The sequence below is a fragment of the Bufo bufo genome, chromosome 6 (genome assembly GCF_905171765.1).
Source record: "Bufo bufo chromosome 6, aBufBuf1.1, whole genome shotgun sequence".
Taxonomy (NCBI): Eukaryota; Metazoa; Chordata; class Amphibia; order Anura; family Bufonidae; genus Bufo; species Bufo bufo.
In genome coordinates, this window is record NC_053394.1 from 369,635,905 (window position 1) to 369,655,436 (window position 19,532).

Consider the following 19,532-nt stretch of genomic DNA (forward strand, 5'->3'; position numbering starts at 1 on the left):
TAAGTCAGTCTAATGTAAAGGAAGAGTAAGATTCTCCCAACTTCATTGAATGTAAATTCTTTATCTCATGAAGTGAATAAAGAGTAAAGGAAGAGTTGTTTAATACTTCGCTGACATAGGAATGTCCAGTAAACGAAGCAAACTGCTTCATTAAATTAATAATTATAGCAAGTCAATAAATGATTAATGATATTGATTACTAATACATTTTTTCCACAGGATCATTAACATAATGTTTGTGTAGAGTTTTATTTCAGTGCTAAAAACGCCAAGAGTTGAACTAAGATTGAAAAATCTAAAATTTGAAGATGGAGACACATCATAAATTTCATATGATTGGTGGTGGTATCGTATGACTGAAAAGATACTGAACAGTTATGCTAACCATATTGTTTGTCTATCAATTCTGACTAACTTGTCGTCACTGTATTCCATGTAGATATATGGACGCATATATATTACTCTGTTTCGAGGTAGTCTCAAAGTATTGATTGGGTTATTATCCTAAATAGGCATAACACCTAAGGCTGTATTAGCCTAGCAGAGGAAGAATAGTTATATCTATTCATGGTACCCTGTAGTTTGTTTTTCTTTGGAAAAAAAATACATAAAAGTCCTCAACTTGCTGCTGACTAAAATATGGCATAAGTCAAAGGCCTAAACTAGGCAGGTATATGTTTGATAAAGTTTTTGCTGCGTTGTTGCTCATACTGTCTGTTGTTTTCTTAAGCTTAGATGATGGCCCAAGATGGGATCACGTGTTGATGGAAGGACAGATGGCGGAATCCTAAAAGTCTTTGTATCCGGAACCAAGAGAACCTGAGGTCAAGGCTATCCGTGACGCAAGAGACGTCCAGTCGGAGCCAACCCAGATGTATCCAAGATGTATCCAGGAGGGACAAGTGGGCAGAGCCCCAGGAGATTCGACAGCCGCTGCAAAAGTACATCACACCAGTACAACATGACAAAGTATTCGAGATCGCAGACATGAAGATATGATGCCAAGCACCGCTCGCTAAATCGAGTTGCCAAGATGCTGACAAGCCAGGAAGCTATTACTTCCAGTTTTTAATTTTAGCAGCAGCGTTATCAAGTTAGAGGACCAAAGAAAGATCTTAACTAGAGACACGTTTCCAGAAAGTCCAGAAAACGACCTAAACGTCTTTCTCTCTACAGTGGTCATAAAAAGAAAAGAACGAAACAATTGTATAATATGCGTTCTTTGAACCGGCGCGTTTATCACTAATACGAGGAACGTAACCTACTTGTTGTTAAACTAATCGTAAAGTTTGTGTGTTAAGTTTGTGTCGTAAAAGTTACACACAAATTGTGATAAATTTATTCCAAGGTAAAACCTGCGTTCCCCATTCCATAATGATTTGGAGCATTTAGCCCTTTATGCATTTCAGCCCTATTCAACCTTCTAATAACGAAATTGAATATGCTGAAATTTGTTGTGCTTTTCATAGGGTAAATGCATTGATATCCATTCATTATTGTCAAGATGGATCTTCATTTCCTTTAAGAGCCATGCTCGACTATAGTTACAATTTTGTATGTCTTGAGTAGGCCAAATTAAGGTCACACAAAGGTTTCTACTTCAGTGTTATTCTTCTAATGAATGTACCAGTCCGAGAAGAGGCCTCCTTGTCTACTTTTAAATTTATGACGGGAGATAAAGATGAACTCTATGCAGCTGGTGATAATTACCTATACAATTAGGCATTTATTAATGAAGCAAAATATATAATATGTATGTATTCATTTAATGAGCCTTAGTTAGTCCTTAGCATAAGACAATCAGTAGGACATATATATATATTTGTTTATATCATATTGTTATATGTTACGAAGACAACATGTATCCAGTATATTGTATATATTTCTCCTTAGAAGAGTGTCTGTGAAGATGTGTGTTTTGTAACAATTAATCACATCTTTGGTATGACAGAGGAAGTACTGATATCTCTGTGAGAAAACAAGTTATTTATGATCCATAAATCAACAGTGTGAAAAACATTAAGTGAGACGCCTATAGGTCTGTCTCTAATTGCTACAAGTGTCAGAATTAATCCCTATGGCTTTGAATTAAAGCTTCTAAGGTCAAAATGTATATTCAGACTTATATAAGTTAACCCTTTATACTATGATGCAGATAGCTTATACAGCAGTGCCACCTAGGTACCAGTAGGTGACATTACAACAGTAGCAAAAATGCATTCTGGGTAAGGTTATGATGGCACATTTTATCAATGGTCACGCCCATCTGACAATGATTGGAAAGTTCCAAACTAGGAAGGTGTGTCTAACTGATAAGTTTGTGATCATAAGCCATACACAGGAGAGAAAGAGAAGGTAGAAGGAAGGAGAGGAGAAAAGGAGAGAGGAGACAAGTAAAGATCTCTAGAAGGGTTTATCAAGATGAAAGCCATGGTGAGATGTGCTATGATGGACCACCCAGCTTTCCTAGGAGCAGAAGTGAGATTCCTACTAGGACTTGGTAAGAGACACAGAAAATGATATTTCATTTTATTAAGACTAATTTGATAGTGTGGGTGAAATTATACCATCTAGATTGGCGAATAAATAAATTATTAAATTAATTGATCATCTCCATATTGAGAGGTAGTCTTAGAATATTGTGAGGCTTCATTATACCTGCAGAAGAATCAAGACTCATAATCTAGCAAAGCATTAAATGATTGCTTTTATATATGCATATATATATATATATATTGATAGAACATTCTTCGCCAAGCTAAGTGATGGATTCCCACAGGAAAGACTTGTTTCAAATCCTTTCCATGTAAGATCCTAGATCCCTGTTATTTGTCTTAATAGTCTTACCAAAGTCATATACGTGAAAATAGTCCAGGATGGGGCGGAAGGATACAGTTGTCTCTTCTAAGTTATATCCTTGGATGGATTTGCCCATCTTCAAGTCATGTGATGTGTAGTTGGTTAGGGGGGGGGGGGGGGGGCGGAATGTATTTAGCATTCTATAATCATGTCTAGGATTAGACATGCCCATCCTGATATCATGAGGTTTTCTCTGAACAGAAGTAATGTATATAACTTATGTTCCTACTTTGATATCCTAACCTAATAATAGCTTGTGTATAATGTGACAAGTTATTTCCACTCACATGTATTGTTAAGCTTGTAATGCTTTATATTAACGCTATATATAATCATTGTGTTTATTTACTTATATATGTTTATAATCTTGTAACCAATAAATCTGCATATTTTTATAATACCTGTGTATTATTGTTTAATGCAGAACTACATTTTATCATTGACGTCATCTCACGTCAAAAAGAACTTATTTATCTGAGGAAATAGTCGGACTCAGATATGAATTGTATCAATTAGGTTGTCTACAATTCACCAGGTCATGATTTTAAGAATTTATGACAAATTTTATAAATTTAATTTTTTTATGGTTAATTATTTTTATGACCATAATTAATAATTCTTAATTGAATTATTACCCACCGACAGCTGGTTTGAAAAATGTAGAATATTTTTTGTGGGACAATCCCTTTAACAATGGCTGGGTGTGGCCGGTATATTTCTATGCTCTGCCAATATAACAAATAATAATAATCTTGAACCAGGAGGTGGAGGTCCAAGTGGAAGAGGAGGTGAACATGGTGGTGTAGGTGGAAGAGGGGGAGGAGGTAGCCAACATTGTTTTTGTGTTGCTGTTTTATTTTATTTTAATTTATTTTTAATTCTTTTTGATTTGGGCGAGGTCCTAAAACATTGGGAAATGGCAAACAGGATAAACTGCACTGGAGTATAACAATGGCTGGGTGCAGCCAGTATACTTTTCTACTCTGCCCAAGGTATGGACAAGTCCTGTGGGATTCATGTTTGGTTCATTTTATTGAACGTGAGCTTGTCCTTGTTGGCTGTGGACAGACAGATGCACCTGTCCTTGATAACCCCCCTGCCGTGCTAAATACGCGTTCGGACAATACACTTGCCGCAGGGCAGGCCAGCACCTCCAAGGAGTAAAGGGCAAGCTCAGGCCATGTGCCCAATTTAGAGGCCCAGAAGTTGAATAGGGCAGGCCGATCAATGATTATGTGCAGACGCGTGCACACGTGTTCCACCATGTTGCAGAAATGCTATCTCCTGCTAAGACAGTCCATATCAAATGGTGGTGCTGGATGTTGTGGCGTGCCGATGAAGATTTTCCATATTTTGGCCATGCTAACCTTCCCTTCTAAGGTGGTGCCGGTGCCCCAGCTGTGTTGGCGACTTCCTCCTTGTGCTTCCACTGAGCCCCCGCTGTCAAGTAGGAACGCCATCAGTAGTGTATCTACCAGCATGTGCTTGTATTAATGCATCTTCTGATCATGCTCCACTGACGGAAGTAAGGACGACGCGTTGTCCTTGTAGCAGGGATCCAGCAGGGTGGCCACCCAGTAATCATAATTGGTAACAATCAGGGCAACTCGCCGGTCATTGTGCAGGCACCAAGCAATGTACTCGCTCATGTGTGCCAGGCTGCTAAGAGGCAACAACAAGCTGTCCTGTATCTTCTATGTCCTCTGTATCCCCCCAGCCACGCTCCATTGATGGCCGTGAGCTGATTTGGGTGCCACCCTGCTGTGAACACGGATTCTGAGGATAAGTCATCAATATTAAAAAGTCCGGACAACCTCTTTTAGTATTGTATTTCTGTGTCACTGGTGCATTGCACCCACAAAAAATGCCTATAGGTCAGCCACAGAGTTAACAGCCAGGTGAAAAGCCTAACACTGTCCCTCACTGCAGCTGCGTCCTGTCCCTACACTAGTTAGAGCAGAATGGTGGCGCAACACGTGATCCGGCATTTATACAGGCCAAGTCGCTTGATGCGCAGGCCAATTGCAGCCATGCAATGCTAGGCATGACTGTGATGGCTTCCAAGTGCCCACAGCTTAAAAGCTTGTTGATTGGGAGTCAGATGTGGTAGTAAAACAGCACTGTGAGTCAGTATGACGCGCAGATGACAGGCGTCACTCTTAGAATCACTTCACACTTCACTTATTTGGTCAGTTACGGGGCCAGAACTGACCAAATAACTCAAGTGTGAACTCAGCTTTACAGGTCAATGTTAGCGGCAGGTCTGAAGAACCGTGCAGTGGCTCAAGATTCTACTATAGAGTGAAAGAGCGCACTCCTTTTACACCGCCGTCAGCTGAGTCTACATAGATTTCTACAGAACCTGTTCAGTTACACGCTGACACAAGTAGTGCCCCCCCTGACAGAGTGGAGAGGGTGTCAGCAGTAAAATTGTGTTGATGTCAGTGTTTACAGAGATGACACATGATCATAAAGTTTGCATGTCTTCTGTGTTTTGTACCCACTCCTGCTTTTGGCATCCAATTCATGGGCCTATCCTGATGCAAAATAAAGACCATATGATACAGGCCTTATGGATGCTCCAAAGACAGAATCCGTTGTGTTTCTCATTTTTCCGTACTTCTAACAGATCAGAAGAAGGGTAAATTAAATGGGGATGTCAACAAGGCCAAACAAGGACAATAGTACAGTCGTGGCCAAAAGTTTTGAGAATTACATAAATATTGGAAATTGGAAAAGTTGCTGCTCAAGTTTTTATAATAGTAATTTGCATATACTCCATAATGTTATGAAGAGTGATCAGATAAATTGCATAGTCCTTCTTTGCCATTAAAATTAACTTAATCCCAAAAAAAACTTGCCACTGCATTTCATTGCTGTCATTAAAGGACCTGCTGAGATCATTTCAGTAATCGTCTTGTTAACTCAGGTGAGAATGTTGACGAGCACAAGGCTGGTGATCATTATGTCAGGCTGATTGGGTTAAAATGGCAGACTTGACATGTTAAAAGGAGGGTGATGCTTGAAATCATTGTTCTTCCATTGTTAACCATGGTGACCTGCAAAGAAACGCGTGTAGCCATCATTGCGTTGCATAAAAATGGCTTCACAGGCAAGGATATTGTGGCTACTAAGATTGCACCTCAATCAACAATTTATAGGATCATCAAGAACTTCAAGGAAAGAGGTTCAATTCTTGTTAAGAAGGCTTCAGGGCGTCCAAGAAAGTCCAGCAAGCGCCAGGATCGTCTCCTAAAGAGGATTCAGCTGCGGGATCGGAGTGCCACCAGTGCACAGCCTGCTCAGGAATGGCAGCAGGCAGGTGTGAGCGCATCTGCACGCACAGTGAGGCGAAGACTTTTGGAAGATGGCCTGGTGTCAAGAAGGGCAGCAAAGAAGCCACTTCGCTAAAAAAAACACATCAGGGACAGATTGATCTTCTGCAGAAAGTATGGTGAATGGACTGCTGAGGACTGGGGCAAAGTCATATTCTCTGATGAAGCCTCTTTCCGATTGTTTGGGGCATCTGGAAAAGGCTTGTCCGGAGAAGAAAAGGTGAGCGCTACCATCAGTCCTGTGTCATGCCAACAGTAAAGCATCCTGAGACCATTCATGTGTGGGGTTGCTTCTCATCCAAGGTGGTGGGCTCACTTTTTTCACAATTTTGCCCAAAAACACAGCCATGAATAAAGAATGGTACCAAAACACCCTCCAACAGCAACTTCTTCCAACAATCCAACAACAGTTTGGTGAAGAACAATGCATTTTCCAGCACGATGGAGCACCGTGCCATAAGGCAAAAGTGATAACTAAGTGGCTCGGGGACCAAAACTTTGACATTTTGGGTCCATGGCCTGGAAACTCCCCAGATCTTAATCCCATTGAGAACTTGTGGTCAATCTTTAAGAGGCGGGTGGACAAATAAAAACCTACTAATTCTGACAAACTCCAAGAAGTGATTATGAAAGAATGGGTTGCTATCAGTCAGGAATTGGCCCAGAAGTTGATTGAGAGCATGCCCAGTCGAATTGCAGAGGTCCTGAAAAAGAAGGGCCAACACTGCAAATACTGACTCTTTGCATAAATGTCATGTAATTGTCGATAAAAGCCTTTGAAACATATGAAGTGCATGTAATTATATTTCCCTACATCACAGAAACAACTGAAACAAAGATCTAAAAGCAGTTTAGCAGCAAACTTTGTGAAAACTAATATTTGTGTCATTCTCAAAACTTTTGGCCACGGCTGTACATAGAGTGGGGACATAGACATAGAGTGGGGAGAATGGCAACCACATGAGAAGTCAACACAGTACCCCAGTTACATTATGGGGAGGGTGGTAACCGCATGAGGAGTCAACACAATGGCCCAGTGTCAGAGTAGGGAGGTGGCAACAGCATGAAGCGTCACAGTGGTCAGTCACAGAGGGGCGAGGGTGGGAATCGCATGAGAAATCGCATGAGGAGTCAACACAGTGGCCCAGTTACAGAGTGGTGAGGTGGCAACCGCATGAGGAGTCAACACAGTGGCCCAGTGACATAGTGGGGAGATGGCAACAGCATGAGGAGTCAGCACAGTGGCCCAGTCACAGAGTGGTGAGGGTGAGAATCGTATGAGGAGTCAACACAGTAGCCCAGTGACAAAGTGGCGAGCGTGAAAGCGCATGAGGATTCGAATGAGTCGTCAACACAATGGCCGGCCCAGTCACAATGCCTGAGCTCTGCCTCATGAATATTTCTGGGCGTGAACAATCTGACCTGTCAATATGGATATTGCTTAGATAAATATATATATTGGTAGCAGATATGGATTATATATAGCTATATTAATAAATATGATGGACAATTATTTATTTATTTTTCCCAGGGGGTGGTAACTGTGCAGCCAGCCAGTAGCGCAGGGGCAACACGTGAGGTGCACGGTGGACCGATGAGGGGCCAAATTATAACACACAGTTTATCAGTTTACTCACGGTTAGCAGAAAGCCTCCCTGGGCTGGCAGCACAGTGTTGAGGTGGACAGCACGAAATCCTCCGGGGCACGCTCTGTGGTAGGGAAGCATCAGCCAAGATGGTGGTTGAGGTGCCCTTGATGTTAGGGGTGCTTAGGGTGCTTTTTGCAACTGAGTCCCTTGATGTTTTTTTGTCGTGATGCCAGTACTGTTAATGGTGGTACAACCAATAGTAGTAATAATGAGGTAGACAGTGGTAAGATGCAACTCACAACTTTTACTGATGTTGACTTTGGTTGCAGCAGTACAAAATACAGTCTCTTGTTGGTATTAGAGTTAATCTGCAAGTCCACTGTTCCTAGGCTTTCTTAGGCTTGATTTGAGCTGTGGTTAAGGAGTACCTTGTTTCTGTTGATGTGCTTAGTCCTATACCTTGTCCTTTCCCTACAAGCTGAACATTGGGACAGGTAACTCATCTGTTTCCTAGAGTTATGGTGTGGCTGCCAGAAGCTATAAGTCCTCCACCATGCGCAAAGGTGTCTGTGGCCCTAAATAATGGCTTTTATCACCGATGAATCCTTAGGAAGCTTGTTTCTATTCCAGGGAGGCAAACTCTCTCCTACTGGTCAGGGATGCAAGTATATAGTCCGGCCACAGAAGGAAAACGCTCTTCTGCGCCTCACATCTTGGTACTACCACATAGCGAAGTTGGCTCCACTCACTAATCTGTGTTGTGGAGTCTTCACTCTGCATTCTCTCCCACTAATCTAATCTGATCTCCTCAGATCTGCTCTAATCTCTAAATACATTCTCAACCCTCTCACTAGGCCTGACATAGGTATATATAGAACCTAAGTGTCATCCCCATCTAGTGGTGGGATGTATAAATTACACCTAATCTGCATGGTAACAGGGATTTTGCAGATAAATTAGTACAAAGTCACATAATACAGCATAATACAGTTTTTAGTTTAAAAAGTGTTTTTAAGCAGTGCCCACACACACGTAGTGGGACACTGCAACTGTTGAATGTGTACTTGTGGAGGGTAACATGGCTGTAAGAACGATCCCCAGACACAGAGGGGATCACACCAGATCACACTAACTCTAGCCCAGTGAGTGCAGGAGCGAGAAACATACCGTGCTGCCGGAGAAGAGATCGCCTTGGATCTGGTACGTACCGCGCATGCGCGATCGCATACCATCGCCGAGGCAGTGTTAGAACAGCGAGAGAGGGGAGGGAACCAGAGGCTCTGACGTCTCGTTTACAGAGCCTGGCCACTCTCTCAAGCAGGGAGAAGCCTGTAAACGAGACGTCAGCGCCAGAGCCGGCATGCTGACGTCGGGGGTCACATGACCCATAAGTGAACTGGCCAAACGGGGAAAGATAGATAATGTAAGTGATTTGAAGAATCTTTCAATGGAATATAATAAGAGTAATTAGAATGAATATATTTAAGTTGGATAACCCCTTTAAGTGTAAAAGAATTTGAACACCCTAAAATGTGTAGTATCAAACCAGGTTTGCGTCAAAAACACAGAACAGGTGCAGCTCTTTCCATTACACCTTATCTCTGAGTAGGCTTCACCGTAAGTGACCAAATAACTGAAGTGTGAACTCACCCTAAAGTGTGTAGTATCAGGCCGCTATTTCACACCAACTCCGGAACTACTGATTGAGGTATCGAATAAAGTGTGAAAGAATTTGACCACCCTAAAAGTGTGTAGAGAAATCGTCTGCTTGAGCAAACGGTGGCTAACCCTTTTCCGGTTATCTGTTCAATTCCGGTTATCTTCTTTTTTTTTTTTAAGCCCGAGGAGCATACGGTACTTTCTTCACCCATGCAGCATGCCAGACCACACTTTCACCCCCGAAGCAAGGATGGATGGAGGTACATATATAAACTAAATACACCCAGTTGTATCAGAGTGCACAGACACTTTAAATTACACTTTCTTTGTGCCCACCTTGATGCCCATTTGTGTTCCAGTCACTTCTGTTTTAATGCCGATTTCAACTAATTTCCCATTAGGACAGCTCACTGCAACTTTTTTTTCTTATTGAATATAAGGTCTCCTCAAAATTCATTAAAAAAAATGTAAACATACAAATAATGTGAAAAAAAACTGATAAATAAGAAACCAACTTCAGTCACCAATAAGGAACTAGCCGAAATAAGACTGCTGCTTACTCCCCCACCTTCCCCTCCATGGTTTTATATTGATATGTGCAGTATGATACTTCAGCATTTTTCAAAGTGAAAAGTGATTAGCAAGGAAGGGAGGGAGGAGAGTAAACAGCTGAGAGCTAGACATTTTTCACTGATAAGGTATATTACAAAGTTTCTTGCAGTTGCTTGTACTATTGATTTATGCATTGTTGTGTAAAAAGTTAAATAACAAAAGACTGAGCACCCCAGCAAAATTATGTGAGGTGCAGTAGGTGTAGTGGTGTTGAGGTCCTAATGAAATACTATATAGATATGTTCCATGCACACTCGAGAGTTCAAATACAAAAATCCATGAACATTGCGCAGACCTCTACATAACTTTGGCGCATTTAAGCCAGTCGAAATCTTCGCCAAATTCCTTGCTGGCTTAAATTTAGACTATTTTCTAGGTGTAGAAAATGAAGAATGGGACAGACCTTCCCCGCCCACTCCACAACCCATTTTTTAGACCAGGCGTGAGCAGGGAAATGTTGCAGGTTGCGGCGCTAGTAACCCGGATAGTAAATATTTGCACTGTGAAATTTATGTGAGGCAACACGTAAATCCAGTTTTGGTTCCTTCCAGACCATATTCATAGTGTCACTTTATCTTCAGTATCTGCAGCAGGAGTCTCTCCAGAGGGAAGCAGCTCATAGAGTACCATGACTCCTTGCAGATTTACCTACAGAATGTCACAAGGGGGTCAATAGCCAAAGGCACGCCACTCCACCGATAAAGAACAGACCGAAAGTCCAGCTGTCAGAATAGAGCTGAGTTTAGCGGAGAAAGCAGAGTACTCTAGTTTGTCTGCCCGTTTTGTTTATGCCAGAAATACCTGGCATATGCAAGAGAAAGCCTGAATATTGTCTGGATACAAGCTGTTGAACTTTATAAAATCTGGACTTGAATTATTCTTCACCTCCACCATTACTCATGCTTCGGAGCCAAGCCCTGGGGAGTGACGGTATCCAGGTAGGAGCACCATGACACACACTAAAAACTATTGAGGCCACACCACTCTGCATTCCGATAAACCTGGGACACGATTGGTCCTGGGGGGGCGACACGTTGCATGTCATACTCTGCTGTGATAGAGATAATGGACTGCACACAGAATACATTGCTGGTGGCTAATGTCTTCCATTGTCAGAAATTAGTCAGAAGAGCTAAGGCATGGCAGAAAGTGGGCATACTCACCGGCTAAGCGACCCAAAACAATACGACTCGTAAATACAGTAGCCTTCTCAGGGTCACCAAAGTGTTCCAGTCCCATTCTAGTCATCACCAGTGTGGGGTTAACAGAGTTAACACGGATCTGGAAAACATGATTTGACAAGTTGTTAACTTGAGCTCCAGCATGAATAAATGCCCCTGATTATGTCATTACTTTCTATAATTATTAGCAATACCACAAAATACCTGCATCAGGCAAAAAAGAGCTCCCTCAATTTCCAGGTGGCATATGGCCATAGGGTCTATATTTCATTAAAATGATTTTCTTATTAACAAAATTTATCACCTATCCACACCTGTGAATGAAGTGGTAGTGCACATGCGGGACCACCGCTCCTTTTACACATCACTACTGCATTCAAACCCTCATTCTCGTAATCAACAGACATCCTGTGGATAGGTATTAATGTTGTTACCAGTATTATCCCTTTAAATTACATGATCTGCTTAAAGGAATTGTCCAATGATTCACAATAGTTTAAAGTTATTAGCAGTATTTCTGGCATAAACAATACCCATTTTCATTATATTTTGCTTTCATGTGTCCCCCATGATGATGCTGCTAATTATTCCTACTGGGTGTGGGCTCTGGACAGAATTAGTCTCCTTCCCTCTCTGGTAGCTTCCTACTTCCCTACTGTAAAAGTAGTTTTCTCAGCTAGTGTTGAATCAAGTGAAGCATTCAAAGTGGAATTGGGTCAGAAGTTTAGGAAATCTTCGATTCACAAGTCCAAATTTCCTTGCGCTTCATAACAAATCAGAAAAAAATTGGTAACAAATCATTTTTTCCTAAAATAGTGGCTGCACGTGCTACAAAGTGAAAGTAAGAAGCCCAGGAACGCAAGATCTCCAATAATGCAGTGCAGCCAGCCAATCCACAGATAGCCATCTCCTGTGATGTCACAGTCCTATAAAACCTTCATCCCACATGGTCTCCTCCATTGTCCTGTGAGCTGAACCTAGGGAGAGACATGACAAGCGCTCATGCCCTAAAAATAGTGTCGCTAAAAATTATTAATAGAAGAATATTGGAGAGGGAGAGTGTAGGGAAACTACAGGGAGAGTCCAGGGAGACTGCAGGGACAGTGTAGGGAGACTACAGGGAGACTTAGGCTGCGTCAGTTTTATTTATTTATTCCTACATTTACTTATTCCTACATCAGCCATAAATGTAATTCAATACCAATAAGATGGAAGCCTTTATTATTCATGTGCCAGCGTGCCAACCAATACTATCCAGTGCCAACTATACTATCTTTAAAGAGACCAGGCTTTTGGAAAAGTGACCAAACATGCCTGTCCAACAATACTCAGCTCATTGGGTGAATGTGCACTTTGACCACTAGTTGGAGTCATATTATGTAAATAAATGAACATCAGGTGATGCCATACCAATTAAGTAGATGTCATATCTCTTTACTAGATCATTTTTAACATTAAGAAGATGGCAACTATTGTTCATTTCTTAAATTTCTTATGATCTGTATAATAAATATGATACGTAATGGTGGGAGAACCCCTCTCATTATTTAAACAGCAAATAACAATCTGCAGTGTCACCTTTTGGGGTCCCAGTTCAAGCGCCATAACTTTAGTTAGCATGTCCATTGCAGCTTTAGCGGCACCTGTAAGCCCAAAATCAAATATATTAATGATAATGCCTGGCTCTATAAGGGCTCATGCACACAAATGTATTTTCTTTCCGTGTCCATTCTGGTTTTTTTTGCGGACCATATGCGGAACCATTAATTTTAGTGGGTCTGCAAAAAAAACGGAAGTTGCTCCGCATGCATTCCGTTTTCGTATGTCCGTATTTCCGTTCCGCAAAAAAATAGAATATGTCCTATTATTGTCCGCATTACGGACAAGGATAGTATTGTTCTATTAGTGGCCAGCTGTTCCAATCCAGATTTACACTTCTCTTTTCTCCTGAATCCTCTTCTACTTCATCAAACTGCAGTTAAAATGCAAGTGTAGTGACCCAGAGGTACTGTTTTGCCCATATTGTTTAAAGAAAATGTATGTACTGTTATAGATTATACTGTGATGTTAATTTGACGTTGCTGCCATCTAGTGGTCCGAGTTAGTTATTATTATGCCGGGACTTGACAGGAAGTGGTAATTTTTACAGAGAGAGAGAGAGGGACAGTAACCTTTAACCTGGAACTTTCTATCCTCCATTTCGTGACTGCTTGTGGACCTAGCAAGCAGCAGTCAGTGAAGCTCTGAGCTGTTCCTGGACTTATGATGGAATTGTCCGTGAGTACTCTCACTGATGGAATGAGGTTGTTGTATAATGTTTAATGTTTTGTTTGTGCTTATGTTGTAGTTTTACAAAGTTATTCAGAACAAAGAATGCATACAGATCTGATGTCTCACGTTTCTTGACTTCTGAATTATTGTTAGACTGTCTGACTAGTGTTATACAGCAGAACAGGTACACTGCTAAAAGGATCAATTTCATGCAAAAGATTTAATTGTGTACCAAGAGTCAAATGTTGTGGTTTGTTGTTAGTTCACTTATTTCTTTATGTATTATGGGGCACATTTATTAAGACCGACGTTTTACACGCTGGTCTTAATAAGCCCTATAGCTGGCGGTGGTTCGCCAAAGTTATGTACAGGTGCTGGCCTCTACATAACTTCAGTGTATCCACCGCCGCTTCTAAATGTAAGACTGCTTCCTAGCTGTCTTAGATTTAGATCATTTTCTACGCCTAAACCAGGCGCAGAAAATGATGAACGAGACAGGCCTTCTGGTCCATTCCCTTTCCCGCCGACGCCCAATTTTTTTGACCTGGCGTGAGTGGGGGATAAGTCAAAGATTTTGCCGTACCATAGCAAAAGTGGCATATATCTGGTCAGAAAGGACTCCCTATGTCTCTCAAATGGTCATGTATTGGCAATACATAGTTAACCCTGGCAGACTTGGTGAGGTTGCTGCTGATGGGCTAATCCCTCTTCCTGGTTAGAGAGTCTAGTCTGAGCAAGCCTGGAGGTTAAAAGTACATGTGCAAGCTCCATGAAAACTATGCTCAAATGCAGAGAACCTTTTATCTCTGAGACTACAGCTGAGAGAAAGAGAACTGACATCTATCCAAGGTCTAGAACTGCATTCCAAGACCGTGCACTGGATTCAGGCAGTAAGGTACTGCTCGTTTATGGCATACAGACTTTACTGCTTGTGGAAAGCAAGGTGCCTCCAGTACTCCCCACACCTAAAGATAGACCATCCGGATCTAAGATCTGCACTGGGCGCTGAAGAAACATAGAAACATAGAATGTGTCGGCAAATAAGAACCATTTGGCCCATCTAGTCTGCCCAATATACGAAATACTATGAATAGCCCCTGGCCCTATCTTATATGAAGGATGGCCTTATGCCTATCCCATGCATGCTTAAACTCCTTCACTGTATTTGCCACCACCACTTCTGCAGGAAGGCTATTCCTTGCATCCACTACTCTCTCAGTAAAGTAATACTTCCTTATATTACTTTTAAACCTTTGCCCCTCTAATTTAAAACGATGTCCTCTTGTAGCAGTTTTTCTTCTTTTAAATATTCTCTCCTCTTTTACCTTGTTGATTCCCTTTATGTTTTTAAAAGTTTCTATCATATCCCCTCTGTCTCGTCTTTCTTCCAAGCTATACATGTTAAGGTCCTTTAATCTTTCCTGGTAAGTTTTATCCTGCAATCCATGTACTAGTTTAAAGTAGTTATAAAATGTAGGTTAGTTGTGCACACCTCATATGGAAGTATATTTGTATACGTAGACTTTTCTGATATATAACACTCAATATTTATTATACATACATAAGAAAATATCTTGGGTTTCTATATATCGCTGCCAGTACCCAAAACAGTCACAAAGTATATAGTATTATACTCCTTCTAATAATTATATGTGAATATCCACGTGATTTAAATAAGTGAAAAAATAGTGCAAAAAATCTACCTTGTGAGTAGAAAAATATATATATTTTGAGAATAATTCTAGCTACAACGAAAGATATTGATAGTGTACAAAAATAGGGGTATTCCTTTTTGATGATATTCCTTTCTGACAGCTTTTTTAGAATGCAGCAAAATATAATGCATGCAAGATGGCAGCAAATAAAACATTCATATAATACAGTATGAGGGATTCATTATAAAATAAAATACATTACAAAAACCATAAAAATTGATTTGTTATAATATGAACCGCAGTATTGGGGTTAGAAATACAATATTGGTTATAATATAAAAGGATTAAAAGTTCGATACTTTTATAATATAAAACCACACTCTATTGTACTTTAACCACAATCACGGTAGTCGCACTGTGTACTGTTAGTTTGGATATTTGTATCTTATCCAGCACTTTAGTCACAGTTTATATGCTGTCTAGTGCCGTCAGGGTTATAGTTTCTCCTATAAAGTGAGGATGTTGAAGGCACTTTAGGATATGCAAATGGTATTTCTTTCTCCGGTAATGTTCTAGTGTAAATATGGGATCAATTTTATAGTTATGTGGTTCCCATTTGTCGGCCGACTTATTGTCAACATTCATATACTGGAGGGAGTTGAGTATTGTCTCATATTACTCACGGTTGATTGTCTCCAGAACTTGCTCCTGACTTGGATAACTTGGTGAAGTTATATCGCTTATGATGGCCCGTTGTATATCTCTTTCTGTGACTTTCTGTTTTTCCTGCTTGTCTCAGCCAAAGTACTTCCACAGTCGTGGGATAATTGCGAGGTCTGGACTGCAGGTTTGCTTTTTGGGCTTGTGATAAGCGTCCAATATTATGTCAGGAGATTTTAGTTAGAGCGCTCTTTCAAAGTGGTCCGGTGTTCATGAGGAGTATTCAGCTGGGGGTCCTCTATCACCAGACGCGTTTCGGAGATCTCGGTCTCCTTCCTCAGTGGTCGTAAGACCCCCAGATGTAATGGACCTTTTATAGTCTTATTGAATAGACGTCTGATGTCTACTAAGAAAGCTGATCTGAATTTGTTTGGATTGGTATCTTGGGTCCTCTACAAAACCTGTTGTGGATTTACTCTAGTATTGTAGGCATTCAAGATGTATTAGAACTGACTATAGTTTTGCTGAGTACATTGTGGTTTTGGTGCGATTCTTCATATGTATTCAATCCATGTCAAATAGAGTGCTTATTAGATTGCGATTTTGCTATAATCGTTCATATCATTGGTCCACATTGAGCAATAACTTATTTAGCATGGTTCTAGTTGTATAAAATTTTCATAAATAATCCCCTATAAAAATATCATTAAACATAATCATAAAATTCCATTAAACATAGTCATAAAAATGTTATTTTAAAATCTCCTTATAGTTCCCCATAGTATAGATAAGGTTTAATCAGTGCACATGTGAATACATGCATATAGATACAATATAAAATATAAAATCTGGAAATTTCAATACGATTTTATAATGTATTTAAGTAAATGGAAACCTTAGCTGTTTTAATGCGGTTTCTTCTAAGATAAATATATTCATTAAAATTCATTAAAATTCAAGGTTGGAATTTAAATCCTATATGGCATTATGTATTCTATATCCATCATTCTTACAGCAGGCGGTAGGGATATATTAAAGGACGTATATGAAGATATCTCGATAAGGTATAGGTGTATAGATGTGGACGCTAAGTGCGGAGGGGAGATAGCAGTGCTGGTAAAACAGCCTGACTGCTATTTCACATCAGCAAGAAGCGTCACACATCACAATGGTCCATGGATTTAGGTTCATAAAAAGCCCAAAATTTCTAGGTCAGCATTCAATCCATTGGGGAGGAGGGTGCCCAGTTCGTAAATTCTTCTAGATTCGAGTCTGGACATTCTGAAAATATGATTACCTCCTCTCCAATGTATAGGGACCTGTTCAAGTGCAGCAAATATTGAACTTGCCGGATTTTGATTATGGTACATTTTGTAGTGTTTGGATAGAGTGGTTTTCATACCCTTTTTTTATATTATTTATGTGCTCAGTTATACATTTTTTGAGAGGCCTTTTTGTTCTTCCTACATATTGTAGCTTGCAGGGGCATTGAAATACATATATAACACTACTGGTATCCAGGGCCGTCTTTAATATTGATTGGACCCTGGGCAAAAATTTACTTGGGCCCCCTGGATCCCGCCTTCCCACACCTTAGGCAATCACGCCCTCCACCACAACACACACACAAAAAATTTACACACCTGGTAGAGTACAGTGAATGACTGTAAATACTCACAGTTCTGAAGACTCCAGCGGCTCAGGATCAGTGCTCTGGGCAGCTGGGCTCAGGCTGGAAGTGGGCACCGCTCTGCAGGAAGGAGACCAGGGCTCGGCTCACCCTAGTGTTACAGTATATACCCTATAGTATACCGCACCACACAGTATGCAGTTTAGCACCCCACACTATACAGTACCCCACAGTATATAGTAGAGCAGTATAGCACCCCACATTATACAGTACCCCACAGTATATAGTAGAGCAGTATAGCAGCCCACAGTATACAGCACCTCACAGTATACAACACCTCACTGTATACAGCACCCCAAACTATACACGATACAGTCCCCCACACTATACAGTACAGCAGTATAGCACTCCACACTATACCGCACCCACAGTATACAGTATACAGACCCCCACAGTATACAGTACAGCAGTATAGCCCCCCACACTATACAGGCCCCCCCACTATACAGGCCCCCCACACTATACAGGCCCCCCCCCACAGTATACAGGCCCCCACACAGTATACAGGCCCCCACAGTATACAGCCCCCCCCCCACTATACAGGCCCCCCCCCCACAGTATACAGCCCCCACACAGTATACAGCCCACCACACAGTATACAGCCCCCCCCCACAGTATACAGGCCCCCACACAGTATACAGTCCCACACAGTATACAGCCCACCACACAGTATATAGCCCCCCCACAGTATACAGGCCCCCACACAGTATACAGTCCCACACAGTATACAGCCCCCCCACAGTATACAGCCCCCCACAGTATACAGGCCCCCACACAGTATACAGCCCACCACACAGTATACAGCCCACCACACAGTATACAGCCCCCCCCACAGTATACAGCCCACCACACAGTATACAGCCCCCCCACAGTATACAGCCCCCACAGTATACAGCCCCCCACAGTATACAGCCCACCACACAGTATACAGCCCCCCCCCCACAGTATACAGCCCCCCCCACAGTATACAGCCCCCCCCCCACAGTATACAGGCCCCCACACAGTATACAGTCAAGCACAGTATACAGACCCCCCACAGTATACAGCCCCCCCCCCACAGTATACAGGCCCCCACACAGTATACAGCCCACCACACAGTATACAGCCCACCACACAGTATACAGCCCCCACACAGTATACAGCCCCCCACAGTATACAGGCCCCCACACAGTATACAGCCCACCACTATACAGTAGTTTACAGTATATTAACATAACAGCCCCTGTCACCTTTTTCTGATGTAATCTTCACACAAAAAAAGCTCCACAGTTAACTTCTGCAACAGGACCTGTGATGACCTCATAGCCATGTGACCAGTAATTGCTAGGTTACTGGTCACATGGTGATGATGTCATTAAGGTCCTAAACACAACTTTAACACAGTCCGATCATGATGCCTGGACTCAGTGCAGGCAGGCATGGCAGCACCCCTGTGTAGCTGACAGCTTGACACCCGGGGCAGTGGCTAGCAGGGCTCAAGAGGCAGCTGCCTTGGGCCCCCCAGGAGCAACTGGGCCCGGGGCAGCTGACCCTTTTGCCCCTTGGTAAAGACGGCCCTGCTGGTATCGCATGTTAGGAAATCTCTTATTTTGTGTAGATAATTGTTTGTGTAGATAATTGTTTGCAGAAGATGTGAGTAGTTCTTGGAAATTTCGTCAGGCGGCACCCCATACACCTACCACATCGGTGGAAACCTGAAAGGCCCATCCAACTTGTTAAGGCTACTTTCACACTAGCGTTGTTTTAATCCGGCGTTCAATTCCGACACCGGAACTGCCCGCCGGATCCGGAAAAACGTGTGAAAACGGATTACATTTGAATCCTGATCAGGATTTTGATCACAATGAAAAAATGCATTGGAAAAAACTGATCCGCCATTTATGGACTTTAACTTTTTTTTCACATTTTTCGTGTTTAACATGCAAAAGCGGATCCGGTTTGACTGAACACACAGCGCCGGATCCGGCGTTAATGCAAGTCAATGGGAAAAAGACCGGATCCGGCGTTCAGTCAAAGTGTTC

General features: G+C 41.7%; 1 protein-coding gene across 1 annotated transcript in view; it reads right to left on the bottom strand.

Moving 5' to 3' along the window:
- LOC121003693 (L-xylulose reductase-like) overlaps positions 1-19,532 on the bottom strand; it is a 61,051-nt gene that overhangs the window by 13,356 nt on the left and 28,163 nt on the right. The window contains exons 6-7 of the mRNA XM_040435562.1: positions 12,814-12,878; positions 11,218-11,335 (exon numbers count right to left, since the gene is read on the bottom strand). Coding sequence (XP_040291496.1) covers positions 11,218-11,335; positions 12,814-12,878 — 183 coding nt within the window. The remainder of the gene's footprint in view (positions 1-11,217; positions 11,336-12,813; positions 12,879-19,532) is intronic.